Source organism: Triturus cristatus, chromosome 1_2 (genome assembly GCF_964204655.1).
Source record: "Triturus cristatus chromosome 1_2, aTriCri1.1, whole genome shotgun sequence".
In the NCBI taxonomy this organism is placed as follows: Eukaryota; Metazoa; Chordata; class Amphibia; order Caudata; family Salamandridae; genus Triturus; species Triturus cristatus.
The window spans coordinates 704,217,753-704,243,583 of record NC_140580.1 but is presented as its reverse complement, the minus strand read 5'-3'; the positions used below and the strand labels follow the sequence as shown (position 1 = coordinate 704,243,583).

The window sequence follows — 25,831 nt, the reverse complement described above, 5'->3', positions numbered from 1 at the left end:
CCCAGTCGCTAAGAGTGCTGTAGAGAGAGCCTGAATTCAACAAGCATAACGATACATTATGTACATTTCAGAATCAATGAAAACACGCCCACCGTGGAATTTTCTAGAGAGACGCAGCTGGACAGTAAATTACAAAGGAGTAAGTTTTGGTTCTGAAGCCGGGCACACATTATCTATAAGTCAAGGCCATTCTGCCTGTACACGCCACTAGAAAAGTGGGAGACAGCTTACAGCTAGGGAAAGGTATGCGCTAATAAGAACAGTGCATCCATTAGTGTAGCAAAACTCAGTTCCAAAGAAACTTAACCTAGAGAAGGCCATTTAAGAGAAATGAGAGAGAATTTGTTTTGATCATGGGGTGCCGGTACACAAAAGGGAGCCGCGAATGCCAACTTACGTGAAAATAGTACAAAAGCATGATTTTTATTCTAACATATATGTCAAAAAATGACGAAAAAGGAGTAAAAGAGAAGAAAAACAATTGCCCAGGATCACACAATTTAGTCAAGTGGTGAGGTCAGGATTCATGCCACGTTCCCTGGTTCCACATTGTGCAATTCAGTTCAGAAACTAGATGTACATGCTTCCCCTAGACTCACTTTATGCCCCCTACCACCACCCTGCAGGCATCAGTGTGGCCTTCGGTCACTTCTAAGACCAAACTTTTGGCCCCCAGGTTAATGTTTGCGAGTACCCCTGCTCGAAACGCTCCACTACCACCTCCACAGGCCTCAGTAATGTTTAAATAATAGTCTCACAATTTCAGAATTTAAACATTTTCAATACTATTTACAATCAAATCTTTCTTTTTGCACATTTGCCTTAAACATGCAACAGCTATTGACAATGACAGTCAGTAGTCCTGGCTGGTTTTAGGTGTATGTCAGTTCTGTTCAGAGGCGCAACTACTAGAGCCAAATTTCGGGGGGGGGGGGGGGGAGCTAAGAGAAATTGGGGGGGTGGGGGCTGAATCTTTAAGCAATAGGCAGAGTGGAGCTGATTTGGGGGGGGGGGGCTGAATCTTTAAGCAATAGGCAGAGTGGAGCTGCAGGGGCTCTTAGAAGGGGTGAAACGACAGCAAGGCCTCATTAACATGCAAATGGTCTTTTAAAGACCTGTGAAGTGCTCGGGTGCGGCTGTGTGGCACCCGGGAAGCTGTCTCATCCCGGGCTGGCACCCACGAGGGAGGAGGCTGAAGCCCGTTGAGTCCAATGGGTGTTGCACGCCTGGTTCTGTTATATAACCGGAAGCAAAAACTGTTGGACTCACAGAAATGCAATTTACGTGTTAAGCAAAGCCCCCCTTAATTACATAGGCCACCCGCCCTGATACTGACACAGCCACCTCCACCTCCACTTTTTTCTTCCCATTTTAAAGCCCAGCCACTTTTGCACAGGTCATTTTCTTCTTGGGGTAAGGACGGCGTTTTTATAGTTGTTTACGTTGACTATGTTTTCCAATGTTTTAAAAATAAGTCCCTGGAAAATGCTTCGCCGTTCCTAGGCTGTACGAGTGACGGGATGTGAAGCCCCGTCGTTAACAGAGGTCCTCCCCTGGGAACAAGTCGTTATGACTGACAGAAAAAAAACAGCGAGGTCAGCGATGTTTAAACCAGGGATTGTGCAGCCTACCAGCTGCTTCCATGAGATTTTACCAGGCATTGGTGGATGGAAGTACGGGACGTCTTGAAAACTAGACCGCAGAGTTCCACCAGTAGCCATGTTGGAAATCCGTCGTAGAAAAAACACGTCAACACCATATTACAGAAATCTCACTTCTTCAAGTTTGTTCACCTACTCCCAACATGGCTGACGATTGTTTGTGTACTCATTTAGTGGTCTAGTGTTTATCGTCGTTTTGTACTGTGGGAACTTGGGATGCACTAGGGAAGAGTGCGGCGAGAGAGTAAGGGGTAGGACTCGGAGTACCGGCGTAGGGTCTACTGTGCTGTGTCGAATCATACGGCTGCACACATTGTTTACAAACACGATCGAGCAGAAGGGGTTGGAGTCTGGATACCGGCGACGGGATGAGACGGACTGAATGTTGCTGTGAGGAGGGTGCAGGAGGGGCGCCGGGCTGGTGGCGCCCCCTATAAGGAACAGGATCCCTCACCAGTCATGGAGCCGGCGCGCCGGGCGCTGCTTGTCCGCTGCCTACCGCAGCTCTCGGCCGCGTTGCCAGAGCCCCATCGCTTACTGGCGGCCCTGGAGGATCGCGGGGCCTTGAGCGGGCGAGAGCGGCGGGAGCTGGAGACGGCAAGTGGGGGCCTCTTGCTGGAACGGTTGCTGCATACTCTCAGTCTGAAGGAGCGGGACACCTACCCCGAGCTTCGGGACGTGCTTGAGAACACCGAGCCCGGGGCCCTGAGAGTGCTGCAGCAGGAGGAGGAACAGGAGGAAGGGGAAAGAGGTGAGTGAAATGTTTGGGTGACACTTGCAATGGTGACACCAGGGGGAAGTTAAGGTGATGGGTATCAAGAAGTTGAGGTGTTATGCTGGGTGATTGAGGCGGTAGCTATGGGGATAAAGATGTTGAGTTACGGTGCAATAGGGCAATTAGCTTGATTGATAGTGAGATGAGGCAATGGGGATACTGAAGTAAGCTTGAGGGCCCGCGTGAGTGGCATTGAGAGACGAGGTTCCCGACATAGGGCTTTGGTCTTGAGCACACAGCAGACTGTTCACTGTTAAGCACCATGCTCTGCGGCGAAGGCCTGGCAATGACGTCTCAACCCTAACAAGCCCCATTACGTTGTTCTTCCTATGTCGACCAGATCTTCAGTTCCTTCTTCAAATCTTAAAGTTGTTGAGTATTCTTATAGCGTTTTTGAAAATATGGAAATATTGCATGAAAATTATTGTAAAGTCGTTGCATAAATTACTCCAGACACATGTAATTCTTTCCGCTATGTTTATTAGAATATCACATAAGCTGTTACTCCGAGGAGCGCCGGCCAACCCTTACTCTCCTCGCTGCAGCGCGCTCACTCTCCCCGCCTCCGCGCTAGCTCTGCGCGCGCAACCGGCGCCAACGTGCCATGCCGACGTCACGTCTGCGTGACGCGGTAACAACTAGACCGCTACATATCTCCCCCTTTTTCCAACCCAAAGTACAGTCACTTACAGTTCGCAGTCCAGTTCAAAGTCTCGGAACCTGGAGGGTCTTACAACTTGTCTACCGCTCCTGGTCACCTTACCGCTGCACTCTCGAGTCACTTGGCTCTGTGTTTCCTCCTGTTCTGCTCCTTCATTCATCACTCCTCCCCTGTTCCTGTTCCCTCTCGGTCTATCCGTCTCTGCCTCTAGGGGTTCACTCCTTTGATCCCCTACTTGCTCCTCTCCAGCATCCGCTTCTTCCCTTTCTTCACTTCCACTCGCCTTACTCCCTTCGTCCCTGTCGACCGTGCCTTCACCTTCCGGTTCCCACTGATCCCAACTCAATATTTTGTTGCACCGGGCCATGCGGTCCTGCGACCACACGTTCCCATCGCTGAGCAGGGCCGCTCTGTCATACACTTCCTTGACTTGCAGGGGCTTACTGTACTTGCTGTCTCCTTTCCTTTGTAGGGTAGCCAATTTTACCCTCACCCATTCTCCTCTCACTAACCGAGTGTCCTTCACACTCTTCCTCTTGTTGTAGTTATTGGTGTAGATGGCTTGTGCCCTCTCCAGATTTGCTCTTACGACCGCCGGGGACCATTCACTGGTCACTACCTTCTCCTTCCAGATTCTGTTGTCGTGCGTGAAGGGTTCCCGTCCTCTCAATATTTGAAACGGACTGTAACCCGTACTTGTGGGTGTTATTCGGTAGGCCCATACCATCTTCTCCACCGCCTTCTTCCAGTCTTTGTTACAGGTGATGGCCGCTTGTATGGCTCCCATCACCACCCTGTTAAACCGTTCCACCAGACCATTTCCGGCCGGGTGGTACACGGCCGTGTGCTTTACCGAGATGCCATTTCTCTCCATGAACTGTTTCCATTTATCTGATTTGAATTGGGGCCCATTGTCACTTAAGATGGATTTGGGAATTCCCTCTCGGGTGAATGTCTCCGATAGGAACTCCAGGATGTTCTCCGTGTCCATGGATTCACTGACTTTTATTTCCGGCCATTTGGAATAACGGTCGATGAGAACACACACATATTTCTGTACGCTCTGGTCATCCAGCAGCGGTCCTAAAATATCTATCGACAACTCTTCCCATGGGTTTGAGGGAGTGTCGAATTTCCCCAGTGCTGGGCGTAAGGGCTTCAACGTTTTGTCGGCCCCTTGGCATTGGGGACACTCTCTGACATGTCTTTCCGCTCTCATGTCCATGCCTGGCCACCAGTAGTTCTGTTTCGATCTGGCCTTGAGTTTCCCGATGCCCAAATGGCCTACATGCAATAAGTCCAGCAGCCTGTTGATGAGGTTGGTCGGGGGAATTACTCTCTCTCCCCGGTAAATGAATATGCCCTCGTCTCCCACTGTCAGTTCTTCTCTCACCTCATAGAAGGGTTTGAGGTTGGGTTTCACCTTTTTCTTCTCAGGCCACCCTCGGGTGATGTGCACTTTTGCCTCCCTTAGGTCAGCATCTTCTTCATAAGCTTCCGTCCACTCTTGTATGCTGATGACCTTCTCTTGATCCTCTATGAGAGCCACCATCTCTCCTCTATCCGCTGGGTCTTCTTCTCCTGGCTCCATGGCCGCCGCTCGGCTGAGGTAGTCCGCCACTCGGTTCTTGTTTCCAGGGATGTACTCCACGTCGTATCTGAATTCCAACAATTTTAGGGACATCTTCGATATCCTGGGCGTGGCGCTGGCGTGTCCGCATGATGTTAACACTTTCACTAACGGCTTGTGGTCCGTTTTGAGCAGGAATCGGGTACCCCATAGAAACTGCCGGAACCTTGTCATTGCCCACACTACCGCCAACATCTCCTTCTCAATGACGCTGTACTTGCCTTCTGTCTCCGTAAGTGCTCTGGAGGCGAAACTTATTGTCTCCATGTTCCCACTTCCTCGGTCTTGCATGAGTACAGCACCTAACCCCTTGTCGCTGGCGTCCGTGATGAGTATGGTGGCGCCTTGTGGGTCGTACCCCTTGAGCGGTATAGCTTCCAGGATCCCCTTCTTAATGACTTCAAATTCCGCTTGGGCCTCCGGTGTCCATTGGAACACCGTGCTTTCCCTGGTCAGCCTCCTCAAGTTGTAGGTCTTGGATGCGAATTGTACCACAAACTTGCTGTAGTACTCCGCCATCCCCAGGAATGATCTGACCTCCTCCTTGTTCTTGGGTGGCGGTGCTTCCACAATGGCTTTCACGTTTTCCCTCTTGGGCGTGATCCCCTGTTGCCCTATTTCGTGGCCTAGGTAGGTCACAGATTGTAGTCCCAGACGGCATTTCGCCCATTCCGCTGTGAGGCCTTTGGCTTCTAGCGTCCGTAGTACCTTATCTAGTGTCCGGTCATGGTCCCTTCTATCTCTGCCCATCACTAGTATGTCGTCCTGGAAGTACTGTACGTCTTTGCAGTCCCTGAACAGTTGGTGCATCATCTTTTGGAAGACAGCTGCCGCTGAGGCTAGACCGAACGGCATGCGACAAAACCTGTAGCACCCAAACGGGGTAATGAACGATGTGAGACTTTTGCTGTCCGGGTGTAGCGCTACCTGGTGGTAGGCTGACGTGAGGTCGATGGTGGAGTACCACTGGACTCCTTTGGTTCTCGCCAGCATTTCCTCTATCTTGGGAAGGGGAAATTTCTCCACCACTATGTTTTTGTTGAGTTCCCTCAAGTCCACACAGAGTCTGACCTTCCCGTTGGGTTTCATCACAACCACCAAAGGCGACAGCCATTCAGCACAGGTTATGGGTTCTATGATGCCCTTCTCTTCCAGATCTTGAAGTTCTGTCTGGACAGCTTCCCTCACTGCAATGGGTACATTCCTCACTTTATGTGCTACGGGTGTGGCTCCTTCTTTAAGTACTATTTTGTGTTGGAATTTCTCCATTTTTCCTACTGCGCCCCCAAACACCTTTGGGTAGTTCTTTTTCCATCGATCCATGTCCGGCCATTCCTCCTGGTCTGTGATCAGGATCTGTTCCTTCCCCCCAGGGTCGAGTTTTATGCCCAGGTCGCCCTGGTCTAACCAACCCAGGACGGAGGGTCCTTTCTCGGCCACGTACAGTTTGCACCATGCTGATCGACCCCTGAACTCAAACAGCAGACGTCGGAAGCCTAACATGGGAATGCGATCACCATTATACGTTACAGGTCGTATGTCTAGTTTCTCCAGACCAGGGCCCAACTCGGTTTGGAATCGTTCTACCCACACTGCTCTCTGTATGATGGTGAATGGGGATCCGGTGTCTGCCACCACCGAAATTGTTATGCTGCCCATGGACATCTCTAGGACCGGTTTGGTGGATCTTTTGGCGTCCACGCTCAATACCTGATCGTATATACACAAGACAGTGACCACCTCTTCCTCCGTGGCTTCCTCCAGATCTTCTGTGCTTTGGTCCATATACTTCACCACACCTTTCTGCTGTTTCTTCCGACACACCTTCTCGTAGTGTCCCATTATACCGCAGTGCAAGCATTTGGCTCTGAAAGCCGGGCACCTCCTATCGTGGGCTTCGTGGGACCAACTCCCACACCTGTAGCATGTTTTCTTGTTCTCGCTGTCCGCTTGTTTCCCTTGCCATCTGCTGGTCCCTCTGGCTACGGGTGGTTTGGGTTTCTGGTCCCTGCGGTGATCTCCCTCTTGTATCCTGTTCACCATGGTTGGGGTGACTGTCTCCTTTCTGGTAGCGTCGGCGCACCTCTTCGAGAGTTCTGCCCTCTTCACTATGACCATTACTTCTTTGAGTGTGGTGTCCCCGCTCGCCCATAGCTTGTCTTGCACATTTGCACTGGTGGTGTGCATGATCACCTGATCTTTTATGAATTCGTCCTCCCACAGAGCGTACCTGCACGGGGCTGCTAGCTTCCTTAATGCTGCTACATACTCTTCGATGGATTCCCCCACTTTTTGTTTCCTTTGTTGGAAGTTGTATCTATCCACTGAGACACATACGGTGGGACGGTATCGCTCATCTAGGTCCTCCACCGCATGCGCATATACATCATCGTCTGTGTCTTCTCTCTTCGTGGGTACCAGACTCTTGTATATCCTCAGACCTTCTGGCCCTAGATTCAGTAGTAGGATGCGTTTTTTCCTCTGGGGAGTGAATTTTTCTTCGTTCTCGTCCTCCAAGACCCCAATAAAATTGTCTATATATTCTTTCCAGTCCTCCCATTTCATCATTGGTTCACCGGGTTTCGTTAGGAATTGCACTGGTGCGATCGCATACCCTGCTGGGGAACTCATCTTCACTTCCTTGGTGCTCGTTCCGTCAGTAGCTTTGTTCGGGGGGCTACCTGGGGTGTTTTCGTTGTTCCTTGTGTGCTTGATCCTCTGGGGGCTCTTGTCACTGGACCCCACTTCTTCCTCTTTGGTAGCCAGTGCAGCGCTCTCTGTGCTTGATTACGTGCGAAGGCGGCTCGTGTGCTTGTGGCGGTTGTGGGCGGCGTCGTCCCTGCAGCCTGTGTGTCGTTTGGGCGCTGTTCCGTGGCTCTGCCACGCTCCTCGGTAGCTCTGTGTCTTGGGTCGACCTGCGCGGTCGGCTAGGGCGTGTCCCGTGACTCCCCCCGCTCCAGGCGGCCTATGCGGTGTTCTGTTCGGGCCGGATGACCTGTTAACGTGTCTTCCTTCCACTCCCGGGGCCACGTGGGATGTTGCCCTCTGCTGCGCTTCTCGTCGGTCCAGTTTCCGTCCCGACCTCGTCGCCACTGTAAAGTCGTTGCATAAATTACTCCAGACACATGTAATTCTTTCCGCTATGTTTATTAGAATATCACATAAGCTGTTACTCCGAGGAGCGCCGGCCAACCCTTACTCTCCTCGCTGCAGCGCGCTCACTCTCCCCGCCTCCGCGCTAGCTCTGCGCGCGCAACCGGCGCCAACGTGCCATGCCGACGTCACGTCTGCGTGACGCGGTAACAACTAGACCGCTACAATTATTATTGATATATTAGAGTTTAAAAAATGCATAACCGTAACAGATAAACAGAGCGGATTGCAACTGAAATGGGTTAACTAGGCCATTTGGAACTGCAAATAATCGTATGAATAGTTATGCCACATTCTTACAGTGGTGTGGAATTTAATAAAATATTTACTTGTCCATGGGGCAGGTTGTTTCATAAATCCACTTGTCCTGTAACCAAATAAACTTATCCTCATGTAGTGCGGGGACAAATTATGGCAGCAATCTCATTATATAAGAGATCTGATATAGCCTCTCTGATTATGCCAGCGCTCATACCATAGTAGTTTTTGAATGCTTGCAATCCCCTTATGTTACCAGGTTTCCACAGCTCTACTTACTGGGTCTGAAGGTAGTGGTCAGCAATAGTTCCAGGGTTAGAATGCCCTTTTGAGTCTGTGCGAACCTACTAACTTGCATGTGTTAAGGGTTTTCAACAATTCTGATATCTTTTCCCATACTGAGAAATGTTGGACATTTACTCCCGACATTGGCAGACGTAAACCTTCGCTCAGAGTTGGGGGGAAAAAGTGGTTGCAGGGAAAGTGAACTTGCAAACACTCTGATTTTCGCATGTGCTAATTTGCTCCTGCTAAAATGCAGTTCACAAATATTTTCTATTAATATTACATCTTGCAGACCCCCCAGGATATAGCGGCATGAATTCGCAAATTTAGCGGCACAAATATGGAAATTTAGCGGCATTTTTGCGGCACTTTATTTTACTCATAATCATTCATTTTCAGCCTTAAATCAATGGAAACTCTTTTAGCAGAGGATTCCACTTTGAATAGGGAACAGAGGAAGCAGCCCACAGGTGAAGGCTGTTATCCTTTGGAAATGCAATTCTCCATTTGCTTTAGTATAGGTTGGTAGCAGTTATCACACCTTTTGACACATTGCGGGACCGGTGTTTGGCACATCCTTAACCCTTTTCTCGCCTGAAAGGACACCGCTTTCGTGGACAAGCCATGGCCCTTTGAGCAGGTCCGAGAAAGTCCACTGTGAGGAAAATAACTGACTTTATTAGTATGCAAACCTTTTCAAATCCTGCCACTGCCCATTTATTTTAAAGCTCAAAATGATTCTGGTTTTTTCTTCCCACATCCTAAAGCCAACTTTCTGATTTGCAGAAGGGAAGAATATTTGTAAAAAATCCTCTCACGTTTGCCTCAATTTGTAACAAGCTAATATACAGAATTTAGCACACAATCCCTGGTAACCCCTAGTTTTAAATATTTCATTCATTTCATTTTGATTTCAGGGCGCGGCCATTTTAGGTTGAAAGACTTTCTTCCTTATGTGTGTGTATGAAGCTAGAGATTGGATTAAAAATGAGAGCGGGCTTTATTGTATCAGAGGAGGTGTGAGGCCCACTGAAATCTGTGAGAGGCTTGGAATGCCGGGTGCAGTCAGTGCACTGAGGACATGGTGCACACATTTGTTCATGAGGGAGTAAGCCAGCCGGCCACTGCGCGGGGGACATCGCTCTACAGCAGACTTCCAGACGCCACCAGAGTGAGCAGTGAAAGGAATTGGAACGCTCGTGGCTCATTCCATACCAGGAGTACGGGTGTCTTTTGGTAGGGTGAACTACCTCCACGCCATAACTCCCTTCCATGCCACAACAATGGTTACGAGGAGCTGAATGCACATGTGAATCTATGAAAGGTACCAATACTGGATAACTGAACTTCTAGGTAATTAACTTGTTTACTTATCCAGTATTGGATCTTTCATAGATTCACATGCTTTAATCATCCCCGCCGTCGAGGTGGGATGAGACCCCCCCACCTCAACGGCGGGTATGATAGAAGCATGGGACTTTACGAAAGAAGCAAACACAAAGAGATGATGGACTGAGCGCTGAAACTTTTCACTCACCCCCAGTCACCAATCTGTCTTGAATCCATCATCGTTCTTTAGTTCACTTCACCCCCAGTTCAGACACAGCGATATGCAAATCATTCTTGACCCATCTGCTTGTGTTTGCTTTGTTCGCCCTAAGTTGGGAGGGTATGCCCAGGCGTGGGTCCCTTTCTCACTTTGAACTTGGAACTTATGATCTGCAGGTAACACGAGGATTTCTGCATCAAAAAGAAGTGACACTTTGATCTATCCACGTAAGATGCAAACTGGTGTCCTGCATGTCACATGCTGTGGTTTGCAGCTGACGCACTAACTCTCCGCTCTGTTTGATGATGAGTCAAACCTGTGACTAAACCGCACACAATTCTATTCCATTTAAAAACAGTTTTTCTGCACAGTTGAAAACAGCCGTAAAAGTACAATACTGTATATCATCACCAAATATAAAACATCAAATGCACTGGTAAGAATGAAACTTGATTAAAAAACAGCAGTGTCTTCCCTTGTATTAACGTCTAGCATACAATACTTTTCCTGAGGTGTATTACCCCCTTATAAAAAGAGTAACATTTAAACTTATAGAGGGGTCTTAAAGTCAAACAGATAGCATAGTGCAATGTTGTGGTCTCTGTCCAAGAAGAGTTGGTTTAAGATAATATCTTCTTAGATTCTTATAAAATATCACAAAATAATATAAAGTGCTGGTGTGCTTTGCTTGGACCGACCTTCGCAGGGACACGGGATCATATCCGGTGGTCGTACCTTTGTATCAGAAAAGGCAACGAGGTGATGTACTGTGCCCAAGCGCAGCCTAGTCAGAGCAAAACTGTGCTATACCGCACAAGGATCGCTCCAGCAAGTGCATTAACCATCAAAGTTTTCTTACTGCTAGTCTACCCTGAAATTTGCTGGATACACAATGATCTCTGCTGCTGGTGCCTTATCCCGGCAAGCTATTTTAAAATGACCAATTAAGTAATCCATTACAGACCCTCTATCAATAAAGGACCTAATTGGAGGCTCTGGTTGAAATGGCCGAGCCCATAAAACTTTCCACTCTGCCTATTGCTTAAAGATTCAGGCCCCCCCCCCCCCCCCCCCCCCCCCAGAACATCATCAACTACGGGATTAGGTTCAGGGGTTGTACATTGCCGATTTCGCAGGCACTTTTGTAAAAATTGCGGCATTTTTACAAAAGTGCCGATTTCGCAGGCACTTTTGTAAAAATCGCGGCATTTTTACAAAAGTGCCGATTTCGCGGCAAGCCGCGAAATCGCAAAATCCTGGAGGGTCTGATCTTGGCCTACTTCTGTAAATTATTGGGAATTCACAACAGCCGTATAGCTGCACTAAATGAAAGGACATATACCATGTGCGCACTTTTGAGACTCTTTAATAATTGGGCCCCTAATTTGGTCAGGCATTGACCATGATCTTTTGTGTTTATTAACATGCTCTCTCTCTCACTCACTCTTCACTGTGAGTGACATTATTCTGCTGTTTAACAAGGAGCATATCGGCACACAAAGTAGTTTTGTTCAGTGCCAGTAACTACTGTGGTATTGTGTGCATTTTGAGACCAAAAACAATTTTTGCTTTTGCCAATGTTTGTTATAATGGTGAGCTCCTGGCTGCTCCCTCACCAATATGCTTTTACATAAACCATGCCAAAACAAGTCACACATTGACAAAACTAAAAAGCTGACCACCAATTTCAGGGCAGGACCCTTGATGGCTGTTTGACTACAGGGCTACCCCGCAGAGCGTTGAGTTTCCACTAGGAGTTGAAACCCCTCCCAAAACGGGATGGAGTGAATACATGAGACTAATTTGTCCTAGAAAAGCGATAAGGAGCAGCTATCTGCTCTTATAATAAGTAGAATAGGGAAATTCTCTGTACTACTCATACCAGGGGGCACACAATTTTGCCCTGAAGAAAGTCCAGCACCCTTTATGGGGCTTACATGGACTGAAACATGTTGGCTATAGGGTCCAATGACCATAATATCCCTACTGACCCTCTCTTTATATTTTATCATTACCCCCGGCAGATCCAAGAATAAAGGGAAACTGGGATCTGTTTGGGGGCTTTTAATCGTTATCCCCCTGGCCAAAAACATCTTCCTAAGAGCTCCCTGAAAGACGGTTGAGCCCACCCTGACTTTTAGGCGTCGGGGTGTCCCGATGATGAAGCATGACACCACTAGGGTGTGTGAGGGAATATAAAATAAAAGGATTTGCCTCCTTTCCCACCTAGTAGTGGTGTTCCTGTAGTAGCTTCACGTAGGGATCTCCACGCAACCAGAATTCCAGGATTGTTCAAATAGATCCAACCACTCATTAGTGAGTCGGTAGTGGGGAGTACTTTTTGGTAAAGTAGTGTTAAAACACGGGAGGGTGCACTCCCCTCTTTAGTTCCTCTAGGCCCCCCCCCCCCTTAAGTCTGGAAGCTTTTCCTGCTTACATTGTGCATTACACCAATTTCAGCCCCACTGCCTCTGCCAATGCTTGTTTATTTTTGTTTTCCATAATCTTAGTGAAACTGGTTACACTGATTTTTCCATAATGAATATTTTTGGGGAATACTAGCATGCATCAACACATGTTACTAAATGATGATCCAAAGAAATGGTACCTGAAATTTTACAGTAGTCTAGCGAAATGTTTTTTCCTGCTTTTATTTTTTTATGAACATTTTATTGTGAAAGCAAAGAATCACCAATCTTGCTTTCAAGCTACTGCAAATATTTGCATCAAATCAGAGAGCATTCTGGGAGTATTATACATAGCCTCATATTGCTAAACTTGTGTGCACATTTTTATACTGGATCAACTGTCAGTAGTTCAGTCACAATTTACAACATATATTTAGAGCGCTCACACTAATAATAAAGGCTTTCAATTAATGAACCATAAATACAAGTTTGAACAGCATTAACATATGGACAAAAATATTACCTTAACTGCAGACAGTGCCCTTCCCTGAGCCATATTGTGGTACTGCCAACTGGCAGCCAAAGGGTTTGTGCTGCAGGGGGTTGGGCCTACTTGTCCCAAGGACAAAATACACATGGAAACTTGTTGCCCTTGACCCCAAACAATATGTCTTTGGTGTTGGGCTATAGGAATTCCACATCCCTGTTCTCATGTTGAACGCCATAATTATAAAATGGATGTCGTTTCTAGTGTACTTTTCAACTTCTGCTGCTCATTCCTCCTCTCAGTGACTTGCTGCAAAATCACCCCTTCCCTTGTTTCTGTTGAGCATCAAGTGAATGACATTCACTGAATAGCAACATACATTTGTTAGAAAGCTTGTATTATGAATGAGTCTTCCATGATGTACCCAAAGTATAATTTTCATGAACTTCCGTTAGAGACATGTTGGTGTTAGTTCTATGAGCCATGTATAAGAAATATTTTATTTGTATTGTACATCTCCGGAGTGTACTTGTTGAGGAAGCAAATGGAAGACTTCCTTATTGTGGGTTTTCTTTTGCCGTTTTCCTTGTAGGCAACTTGTCATGCTGGCAGTGCTCTTTATGAGTCAACTCTGAGAATGTTTCCTTTTTTTAGACTATGTCTAACTAGGGAATATCTAGGGTTACGATTTTGTAATATACTGCACTTCTGAGGTTGAGCCTTCATGGAGATTCATGCATTTCTTTCTCTCTACCACATTTTCGTTATCCTATAATAAATACTCTTTTTGCTCCAGAACTTATTCCTTTATGCAGCTAATATTTTATTCTGTTTAACTCTGCTACATTGTAATTCCTGATGAGGAGTGTAGTCTCTAACTGCTAAATCAATTGGAGACTCTGGAGCTGAAACATATTGGTAACTTTTTTGGGGTTCAGGTGATTACTGGGGCTCGACTCCCTCTGTCTCTTGGCCACACAGGCTCCTTACAATTTCCATATTCATTGGCCATAACCAACACAGGCCTTCTGTAGGGACTTGTATTACATTTCAGGTGCTTACTATCTATTTTTTTAAGTGAGTTGCAGAGCAAAGATCTTTCGCCAAGAATCACTACAATTTTTGATTATATTCACCCTGGGTGCATTGTTTGCTTATAAACTGTTGTCAGTGAGCATTTTTATTACTTCATCAAATTCAGGACTGTTTCTTTTTTTAACAAGGGGTTAGAAACTCTACAAAGTCTAGTGTTTGTGAACAGCTTTGTAAAGATGTAAAAAATAAACTGGGCTCCTGTGTTCATGCATTTCCACCCTGAACAACAGATTTACAGTGCACAGTGGTTAGGCGATTTCTGTCACCTGGGATCAACCCTCAGGGAATATGTGCGTGCAAAGTATCCTGCCTTCGGATGTGTCTGCAATCTGTGTACAGAACTGATAGGCCATAACTGGTTCATAGCTGGATAATCCCATATACCTATTACTGAGCTGTTACAAAACACTCCGTGGGCGACAATATTTGGGGGTTACTATAAGCGTGAATTTGATTCTTGGTGTTGGCTTTATGTGTACTAACTTCCTGCATTTGTGGTTTTAGTATGTCAGTGCTTGCTAGGATGTATTGTACTGCAGCGGATAATGTTTCGTAACCTGTAACACGGTCTTTGAGAATAATGCAATGCAAAGGTGCCTGTTTGCATGCAGCATTCAAATAAAGTAAATGGATGAGCCACGTGATTGTTGCCAATCAAAAGCTAGACTTGGCAAAACCATAGAGCTGTATCAGTGTTTCCTTCATTTTTTTTTTTTAGTAGCTTTAAATATATTAGTAATTGTTACTGTGCTAAAGCAGCGCAGGGTGTGCTTGGAGACACATTGTTATAGCCTGATGATAATGATGGCTGAAATGCATGTCCGTGTCAAGTCCTTTGATAAATAGTGCAATACAATTAATCTTTTCTTCCTTAAAAGATTCTTTTAATGGCTTGAACCCAAAAGATAACTCACTGGCAGATGTTGATTGACTTGGGGCGTTCACTAAACCTGCATCCCAACTGATTTGTTCAATATCTGACGATTCTGACAGACTAACTAGGACTGGATCTAATAGTGTTCAACTTTTCGATCTTGCACCAACTTCCTGGATGCGAAAGTCTAAGTTGTGTAATTCAATTGGAACGTCCTGTTCTAATGCCTTAAGAGTGGTTTCAAATATTGTCCCACTTGCTGAGAATGTTATTGTCCAAGAGATTATTCCTGCTACTTAGTATCTCTCTATAGGACAATCCTCAAGTAATTCATGCCAACCTATGATGTCTCTTTTTCACTCAAAAATGTCAATGATGCACCAGTTACTATTCTTAACACAAAAAATCTTGAGTGGGGGCCTAATAAAGTGAAACTCAATAGCCATGATAACCTCAAGTTTGAAGTAGGGGTTGCCACTTGTAGTGCTGTGGTAGACCCTGAAGTCAACGACAGCTTGTCCATTATTTCCTGGAATCTGGCAGGGATTCATTCAAAACTCTCTGATCCAGGGTGGTTTACTTTTATTGGAGGAAATAACATTTGCATTTTTTCAAGAGACTTGGGCTACTGACAGGGTATTCATTAATGGCTACACTACATATAGCATTGAAGCACTAGCTCAAAAGAAATCGGGGCAAGCAAGTGGAGGCGTCGCTATTTTTGTAAAGAATTCTATTGCTTGTGCCCACAAAGAGTTGCTGATTAAATCATATTATCTAATGGGGATCCAGATCACTTTTCCTCTGGGGTTTGTTTTGACTGTTTTCAATGTTTACGCTAGGTCTGTTTCCTCAGGGACTGATTCACAAGTTTTGACTATGCTTGACGATCTGGTTGGTACCCACCAACCCTAGACCAGAGGTTTGGTAGCAGTGGATTTTAAAGCTACGTTCGAACCGTCCCCTGTAATGAGTATCCTGACTGAGGATGAAGATGAGTTCTGGGGTATCCTCAATTTAACATACAAAGCACGCTGTCACCATACTACCAATGCAGCATTTCAGCTCACTTCGCTGGCTGTTGGGTGCAGCCTTAGGGCTTGCAATTGAAGTACTCGATTAGACCTCGACAGGCAGACTACCTTTAAGAGAGGTTTTAGTGCTACTGTTATTGACTACATCTTGTTGGACATTAGAATCTGGCAATTGTTGAGTGATATGATAATTCCTTTTTGGCCGCATAGTGACCACAACCCCATGATTTTAACTATGAGAGGTAAAGTCGGTCAACAATCCAAGAACCCCTATTAACAAGTAATCGTAGAAGAGTATCCTGGCCTAAGATCCAGGAGGATAGTAAACTGCAAGCAAAGATATTTGAACTATTCTTACAATATTTTACCAGCATCGATAAAGAATCTTTACCATCTGAGGCATTGAAAGCTGTATTTTTAACAAAATCTACTGGGAAGAAACTCTTTGATTAGAGGAAACATGCATGTTTCAATCACAAGTGCAAACAGGCAAAGTATGACTTAAAGAAGGCTATTCGAGATGGTGATTACTTAGATGTGGTACCAGCACGAAATAGATATAAATCTGCTCTTGCTAGAACCACATGTGATTGGGCAGATGAGAATTGGCAGGATTTGCTGCCTGCTGCAATGACAATCGCTCATTTTGGCATATTATAGCCCATGGGAGTCTGGAAGGTGTTACTACACCTTGTACATACATCCAGCCTGAGAAGTGGGTTGATCATTTTACCATGCTTTATGATAAGGGAGAAGTTAATCTTCCTGAGGATGTTACCAGGAATCAAACCCAATGTCTGGCCACTGGAACCCATTTTTCAGTTTGGATGACACTCTTAAGGCCATAGACAGGCTGAAAATAGCAAAGACCCCCCGAGGCCTGATCGGATACCTGGGTAAGTCTGAGCTCTTGGTATGGGCCCCTTACATTAACCTTCTGTCCAATGTCATATCTGATGGGGGAGGAATTTCGGAGACTTGGGAGTGGGGCAGAGATAATCACTATAAATATGGAAGGATATGCTTCAGTTCCCTCAAATTACAGACCGATTAAATTAATGATAACCTGCAAAAAATATTTGCTAGGCAAGTCCTGGATAAATTACTAGTATAGATGGAAGATAATGGGATTCTTTCACCCTACCAGGCTGATTTTCTCATCAAAACCAGCACATGCGACCAGGTGTTTAGGTTTTCACTACTTACTTGGAAATACATATTTTTTTTAAAAACACAAATTGTACGTAGCTTTTGTCGATCTGCGAACTGCTGTCGACCTTGTGCCCCGAGAATTGCTCTGGAAAGTTTTATTAGGGCTGGGAGCCCCTGTAAATTTGGTAAACCTGCTTGTAAGTTTGCACAAGGTAAATTATGCGCAGGTTATGTGGGGGAAATGGGGCTAATTAACCTGCAAGATCCATATTCAATGTGGGGTGTGCCAAGAATGTTTATTTGCACCCACACTATTTTTCGTGTATGTAGTTAACGATCTGAGGGACTGTGCAAATGATTCTCCAGTTTTGAACGTCAAAACACCAATCTTGCTGTTCGCAGATGATGCTCTAATTAATTATTTCCATGACCCCAATGGGCCTTCAGAAACTATTAGACGCATTTCTGGCTTTCTGTGTATCTAGAGGCTAGGAATTAAACATGGAGAAAACCAAATGTATGGTATTCGGCAAGAGTAAGGGCAGGACAAGAGCATTGAGAAAAGCTGAGAAACCACTAGAGAGTGTGACCACCTTTTACTAGGTTCGGTTGACAGACCTGCTTAGCTGGGAACCACAGCTTGAGAAAAGTTATCTCATCCTATGCCACAAATCAAAATCTATAATTCGATTTCATAGACCGGCCCAGACTCGGACAATGACCCCTGCCCTGGAGGTCTATTGGGTGAAAGCTCAAAATGCGGCATTATACGCTGCAGCGATATGGGGCCCCGTTGACATGTACAAGTTGGCGGTGTGTGAGAATATATACGTTGGGTCCCTTGTCTCTGTCCCTGTTATGACCCCGCTGACCCCATTGTTTCTTGATCTTGAGATGAAGAGAATTGGGGATGTAGCTTCATTAAAGGCCCTTATGTATTGGCTGTGATAGCAGACTACGCTGGAGCTAAGCGATTATTGTGAATCGCTGAGAGAAGTCCTAAATATGAGTGACGCTAAACAGATTCCATGGCTACTCCACGTTGCAACCTGGTGCTGATCCCTGGGACTGATTAGTCTGTGGGATTGTCCAGAGTGGAACAGTAAACAAGCATTGGCATAGCCAATAGATCTCGCCGTTGGGACCTTAAGAGTTTAGCCAATGCAACAGTTGATGTTGTTGCACCAAGAATATTGTGCTGGAAAACTAAACACTTATAAGGTCCCAAAGGCGAGACCTATTGGCTATGCCAATGCTTGTTTGAGATATAGTGGCTTCCGTACTGGTCTTTCCCACTCTGTACTGAACATTAGGGCTTTGAAAGTGACACATGTCAGAGGGTGAAGTTGCAACTCTAGAAAGCAAATCATGCGTGCTAAAAAAAAGATTGCATGCTGATGAAAGGACAGGATTTTGGCAGAAGTGGAGGCAAGGTTTGCAAAACTAAAATGAAACCCCAGGCTGCCGCCCCTCCATGGAGAAGGGCCGAATATTCATGTCACTGCAGCTTACATGCATGTAGATGTGCTTGATTGTACGTTTACTGGGTGAGTCCTGCACAACACTCCTACAGCTGATGGCAGTGCATCGCTGCTATGATTTATGCAGGACGTAGAAACTGGATCATTTCAGATATAATTAATAAGACGTGCTTTGCAGAGCCAGCGACAATGCTCTTCTCTAAATGTCACACGCACAAGCATGTCACGTTAAGCGTGCTGAAACCATGGGAATGTCACACCTAAGTGAAACCCTTCTGTGGACGAGCTAGGCAGGTTCCCGACTCTCTGCAGTTCATTCCAAGTGGGAGAATCACATGAGTTGGCGAAAAACATTCACTTAATAAATCCGGATCCAAATCAAGTCCTGCAGCTATGAATAGTGCAAATACATTATCCTGTTATTGTTTTGAACGTTTGACGCTGAAGCAGATACCAAGCACATGCTCTGTGGCGGGAATACTTCCTACATTGTCTGTGTTCCGATAATGTTTTCTAAATGATTTCAACCAGATGCAGATGTGAAATTACAAAACAAAGACATAGCTGAATCTGCCATGGGCTAGCTGCTCTGATGGCATGAATCACTTCCGTTACACTAGAAGACAAACAGTGCTCGTCTGCTTCCGTCTTTTACACAAACCATCTTGTGCAAGCACATTTAAATTGGCGGAAAGACATGTACACAGCCGTTTTACGCTGTTCACCTGGGAGCCCTGATTGGACAGAGCACAAATGAGCTGAAAAGTAACGGGTGCGGAAGGGGTGGCAGAAAATAAAGGTGAACAAAGTGCTTACCGAGAAGCTATGAAGCAGCACAGATTAAGGAGAAACAAGTCGCCCCTCAGTACACTGGTGGTGGCACAGACGTCAAACTGATCGAAAAACAGAAATGGGGGCAAGGTCCCAGGAGTGACAAACGGAGAAGGGACGACCGGGGCAGAAGGAAAACTAAGTTTAAGTAGGTCGAATGGGGAGAAAGGAATTGAAAACATGTGCGGGTGCGCCTCGCGCTAAAAGTAACAACCATTGGCCGTGCGGCCGTGAAAGAGACGCGGCCGCGGAAGTGAAAGTGATGGCGATGCACTTAATGACCCGTGACGGAGGATAGACAGATGGCGGCTGCGCGCGTAACCGCAAGCTTGAGGCCAGAAAAAGCCTGTGGTAGCACTTTCAAAACCCACTTACTAAATGTCTCGCAGCGTAGCGTATGCGCTGGCTCAGGCGAGACCTAAATAGATACATCTACTGTAAAAGGTAAGTACTGGGTTTATTTGGCAGATTGGTATGCCACAAGTATGTCTGCAGAAACCATTGAGTTCTTAAGGTTTAAGTCGTACCCCAAGTTCGAGCCCTTTTTTAATATGTTTACACCACCATTAACGAAAAGTCATTGGACCAGATGTACGACCATGACAATTAGCGACGCGCAAATTGCGCTTGATTGCGAGTCGCAAATTGCCATGTACAACAGTGTCTGAGACACTGTTTGCGATTCCCAATAGGGTCGCAAATTGCATCCCTCATCCCTATTCATGAGGCACTCGCAATTTGCGACCCCATTGGGGTTGGCAGGCCCTCCTAGGGATGATTGGTATTTCTTGATTGTATATAATCTGTGATGGTTTGGATCAAACCGAATAAAGTTTTGTGCCGCTCGCAGGCTTGGAATTCGTACTGTCTCAACCTCTTTCTGACACGGAGCAGCAGACCTGGGGTAAAGGACCCTCCATTGAGGGAGGAGTGTCTCTACGCGGGGAAAGTCGGCTCGGGACTGCGAGGTCCAGCGGGCCTTGCGCACGGACTATTGGCAGCAGCTGGGGGCCTCTTCCCGATCCCCTCCCCCTGACTATTTTAGTCACGCCCATCAACGTGCGAGCGGGACGAAGACCGGGGCGAAGCCCGAGCAAAGGGCGGGCCCGTTTAAGCCCGTTCAAGCACAGACTAGACCGGACCGGGCCCCCCCTCTTGTTCTCTGCTTAGTGCACCGCTAAAGAACGAGGCAATGTCATCAAGGGAGATGAGAAGCAAAGCCACGGCATTAACGTCCATGGTTGCAGGTACTCTGGATAGTTTTCTCATTAGGGCCAACACTGTGGTGAACAATGAACTAACCCTCTTGGAAAGACGGCTTTCGGATGGGATTGAAAGCACCAGAAGATCCTCTCTGGGTCTAATTGCGACTATTAGAACCCCCTGAGAAGGCGGATGATTCTCATATAGCTCTCTTGGACAGTATCGACCAAACGATTGAATCTGTCTTGCAAGAGCTTAGGACTACCTCATCTTCACGCCGAGATTCGCTCCAGCCTATTCCTGAGTGTGTATCTGCTTCTACATCTGAGGCAGTTCTGACTTTGGATGAGGGGAGTGACCTAAATGTATCCTGCGCACGAGGGTTGCGGGAGGGTGCTGTCCCAAAAAGGAAAAGAGGGAGGAAGTTCAAGGGAGGAAAAAGGGCTAAATTAGATCTTCCCCTTGATAACCCAGCGAACACTTCGCTCTCAGCGGACAGTCCTCCAACATTAAGTCTCAATGTAATTGCTAATTCAACCGATCCCGTACAAATACGGCCGTTAGCACAGCCTGCCTCTTTTATCTTAGGAGAGGGGTCGGGGGGGGGGCGGAGGGGGGGGATCAGTCAACCAACGCCCGTATTAATGTTTTGAAGAAATTTTTAGTCCCCCTGATGACCAGATTCGACCATATTGATGCTAGGTTAAAAGAAATAGAAACGGTTACTGGGGGTATTGAGGATTACCTGAGGAGCAAGGGCAGCACCCAAAGTGTGGCTTCAATGAATATGGTTGTTCCCCCTCTGTCTAATTCTGCTGGTTTGACAACTCCCGTGACAGCAATCCAACCCATCCCAGCAGGAGTATCTCTATCCCTACCCAACCCCCCCCTTTCTACTCCTGTAACGTCACCACCCTCCCTCGGGCAACCATCCTCCCTAGTAAGGAAATCTAACCTGGCAGTCAAATCAAATTCAACTAAGTTATTGAAGACCCCCACTGAGACTGGCGGCCGTACTACTCAAGATTCAGGCAGTTTAAGTTGGAAAAATGTAGTTAATCTTCCCCCAGAGGCAGCATCTCATGCAGTAATTTTAAGCGGCGTCCCTGAGCTTACTAACTCTGCACCAGAAACCTTTGATACCGTAAAAAACAAAGTGATCAGCTGGCTGAACATTCATAGGCCCCTCCCCCCCCAATATGAGAGGTGATTTGTTGACGGTCAGGAGGGTTGCATGGGTGGGAAATACTGCGAAAAAATCAAGGGTGACAGCATTCTGGTGGATTTTAGAAATCCACAGATTGTCTCTCATATTTGCAACTGGCTGGGTAGTTCGGGAGGCACATCTATTCAACCTCTGCCACTGTCCTTTTTTTACCCCCCACGAAATATCCGAATCCATCCAGGGAATGACGAAGGATGGACATGGGTGGGACCCAGTTTCCAAGGCAGAAGGCACAGGTACATTCGTTATGATGCACCTACTTTAGGTGATTATTCTTGTACCAATAGGTACAGTTGCCTTGAGCAGGTAGACTGACTTCGCTAGGAGGATGGCACTGGGGGAGGTGAAGGTGGGACTCCTCATACAGTGCAGCTGGGGTCAGTGATAGCCATCCCTGGTAGCGGGCATCCAACACGAGGACATTTACCCCCTGGCCCGGCGAATGCTAGTAATGAAGAATTCTCTATGCAAACCCCGACACCCCTCACGGCCCACCTGTATTAAAAATCCTTTCCTGGAATGTAGCAGGCCTTGGTAACAAGCTGGCCTGCCCCGAGTGGGGCTCATTCATAGATCTGCATGATATTTGCCTTTTTCAGGAAACATGGGCGAGGGAAGAGCAATTTCGTGTGGGATTTGCTTCATTCTCAGTCCCTGCCAGGTGGGGTGGAAAAGGTCGACCGTCAGGGGGTTTAACAATCTGGGTTGCAACCCATTTGGGTTGCAGTGCCAGAGCCTTGGGCACAGGGACAGCGGATGTTCAGTGTGTGTTTCTGGAGTGGCGGACTGGCTCCAGACTTGCTCTGGTCAATGTCTACTCCAGACCCGTGAGCCTCTCCGCCGAGTCAAAGGCCATTGAAGAGCTATCCACTGTCCTGACTAGAATCCCTGAGGGTGTCACGTTCGTGGTGGGAGGAGATCTTAATTCCCACTTTGAACCACTTGAGGGGTTGTTGGATGGCGCAAATCAGGAGGAAGACGATTTTTGGAAAATCCCACATGTGGTAGGCCCTACGGCAAGGACATGGGCTCCTCTGGCTGTCCAAATTACATCCCTGACGTTGGCCCACTCGATCAGGGCATGTAATGGCCGCGCAAAATCCGATAACCTTTCTATGCCCACCTTTAATAAGGCAGGGAGGGAGGCACGACTTGACTATATTTTTGTTGAGTGCAGGGCTTGGAACAGAGTTCTAGACTTTAGGGTGGTATCTAGGGGAGAGAGCGACCATAACCCCTTGATCCTGGATTTCTCCGCACCAGGTGTGTGTAAGGGTAGTTCATTATCGCAGTCTGATACATCTAGCAGGGTTACCCTGTCTAGTAACAGACGTAGGGTAAGATGGGACAAGCTGGTCGACAATCCCGAGGGACTATGTGAACTGTATGGCAGGGTCAGCCCAGTATTGGTTGATGTAGTTGCTCTTTTTGAGCAACAACCTGCGTTTGATTTTTATGAAAGACTGGGAGAACTTAACAAGTCACTATTTAATAGTCTCTCAGATATCTTAAATCCCCCAGGCCCTAGTGGGAAAAGGGTAGGAAGGAAGCCATCCTGGTATAACAGGGCATGTAGATTGGCGAAGAGAGAACTCCTTGATGCATTGAAAGATAATACAAGCAGGGATCTCATTCAACATAGGAGGCAGGTATACCGGCAGCTAATCTATCATGCCAAGCTTGAGTGGGGGAACGAAAATTGGGCTAGGTTAACATCGGCCCTAGCGGGTAAGGATGCACGGAAGTTTTGGCAGATTGTGACCACTGGTTCGGTTGAACCAGAGCTAGCAGTGATGCCAAACATTGCTGCAGAGGTATGGGAAGAACACTTTAGCACTCTGTATAAGGGGGACAATTCCTGTATGGAGGTCCCTCCGGGTGATTTGTTGACCAGCCATGTCGATGGCTCATCCGAGACTAGTTTTAATCTGGGCGAGGTCCGGGCTGCTATATCCAAGCTTCCTGTGGGCAAAGCACCAGGGTTGGACAAGGTCCCGGGAGATCTTTATAAACACGAACCCGGGGTTTGGGCTCCCTATCTTTTAACAATATTTAATGCAATCTCTGGAGGTATGGCGGTCCCAAGTACTTAGCTGGGAGCAGAGGTAGTCCCTATTTTTAAAAAGGGGTCGCCTCTGCTACCAGCCAACTACAGGCCAATCAGCCTAATAGATGTAGCTCAGAAACTCTTCGCAAGGCTGATTCTGGACCGCCTCCTGGATTGGATGGAGGACTCTGAGATCCTAAGTCAGTATCAGGCGGGCTTCAGAAAGAGCGTACCCACCACTGACCAGATTTTCAGACTGGCTATGCTCTTCTGGAAAACGGTCAAGGTTGAGGGCGGTTCATTATATACTGTCTTCGTAGACCTGCGTGCGGCCTTCGATCTGGTCCCACGCAGGAAACTCCGGAGTGTTTTACGGGAGCTAGGAATCCCAGCCTCCCTTTTGGATATCCTAATACGACTCCATACTCCTAATAAAAGGGTCAGGTGTGGGAGAGAAGGCAATTTGTCATCTAGCTTCTCCGTTGGCAGGGGGGTTAGGCAGGGTTGCGTTTTGGCGCCAACCCTGTTCTGCCTCTACGTAAACGGAGTAATCTCCCATCTGAATGCGGTCCCCAATAGAGACGCCCCAAGGCTTGCTGGTACAGGTATTTCAGCGATTATGTTCTCTGATGATACCCTGTTACTCGCTAAGACACCAATGGGTATTCAGCGAGTCTTGGATGGTTTTGTCTCTTTTTGCCACGACCGGGGGCTGGAAATAAATACGGCCAAAACGAAATTTATGATTTTCAATCCTCCGAAGACATCCCGCCCAAACCCTGCTATAGATGGTGTGCGCCTGGAAAGAGTCCAGACGTTCGAGTATCTGGGTTTGACTCTTAATGAAAATATGACCTGGGCTCAACACCAGACCAAATCCCAGTTAAAGTTAACTCAAAAGGTGGGGGGGATTCTCAAACTATGGAATAAATCCATAACAAAACCCCCTCTCGAAATTTACAAAATGCAGGCACGTGGGGCGATAATCTATGGTGGTGAATTGTGGGGCCACAATTGTGCCCCTGTAATTACAGCCAAGGAAAGTTTCTTAGGCAGTTGGCTTCCCTGCCTATTAGCACACCCCTTCTTCCCCTCAGGCTTGATTTGGGATTAAGATCACTAAAGGAGGAATTGGGCCTAAAGCTTTTAACTTTCTGGAGGCGCCTTTGGGTAACCCCTGAACTTGTTAGTTACAGGCAAGAACTCTTGGAATTGTTAAAATTCCCAAATGCGTGGAAACTTCCCTGGCTAAAATATATAAAGCAGGAATTTGAGAGGCTAGGTTGCCCTTTACTGTGGACTAACCCGGAAGAGGCTTGTAGAAACATATCGCGTAAAGACTTGGTCAATATGTATTATGATTATAACTTGTCTGCTTGCTTACTGAATGACCAAATGGGGACATTGTCCAGCACATTCATAATAACGAAAGATTACTACAAGATGGAGACCGTGCTGGACGACATTAGTCCCACTGGCCTAAGGAAGCTGTTTCTCCAATGGAGACACGACTCCCTACCAATCAGAGCCCTTACCAGCAGATGGTACCCACCTACTCTCAAAAATTGTCCAGCTTGCACCGAGGAGCTGGAGAATGATATTCATGTAATGTTCTTCTGCCCTTCCTATCGGAAGCCTAGGAAGAAGTGGATCATTCCTATATGCAGAAACCTGGGGATTAGGCATTGTTTGCACTCTTATCGAATATTAAAAACTGACCTATCCCCACCAATTGTTTTTGCTGTAAGTAAATTTTTAGCTGCCATGTGGAATATCAGAAGAAATTATGTGGGAAAATGAGATTCAGTGTACCGATGTTTAGTTTAAGGTGCATGAAGGCTATTAACGAGGAGTGGGACTTCCAGTTGACCTTTTGTATAATTGAAGAAAATGTTTTTATGACTAATAACTTTTATGGGAAGATGTACTCTTGGCTTTTATCTCACAATTTGTAATGATTTGTGTTGGCATTGTATTGTGATCTCTTTTATGACATTTTTAAGTCGAAATAAAGATGATAAA

General features: G+C 46.5%; 1 protein-coding gene across 4 annotated transcripts in view; it reads left to right on the top strand.

The window, feature by feature from the left end:
- The first annotated feature begins 1,848 nt into the window (after positions 1-1,848).
- DLG5 (discs large MAGUK scaffold protein 5) overlaps positions 1,849-25,831 on the top strand; it is a 1,132,805-nt gene continuing 1,108,822 nt past the window's right edge. For all 4 annotated transcript variants that reach the window (XM_085608570.1, XM_085608569.1, XM_085608568.1 and 1 more), the window contains exon 1: positions 1,849-2,412. In XM_085608570.1, the coding sequence (XP_085464696.1) occupies positions 2,121-2,412 (292 nt within the window). In that variant the 5' untranslated portion in view covers positions 1,849-2,120. The remainder of the gene's footprint in view (positions 2,413-25,831) is intronic.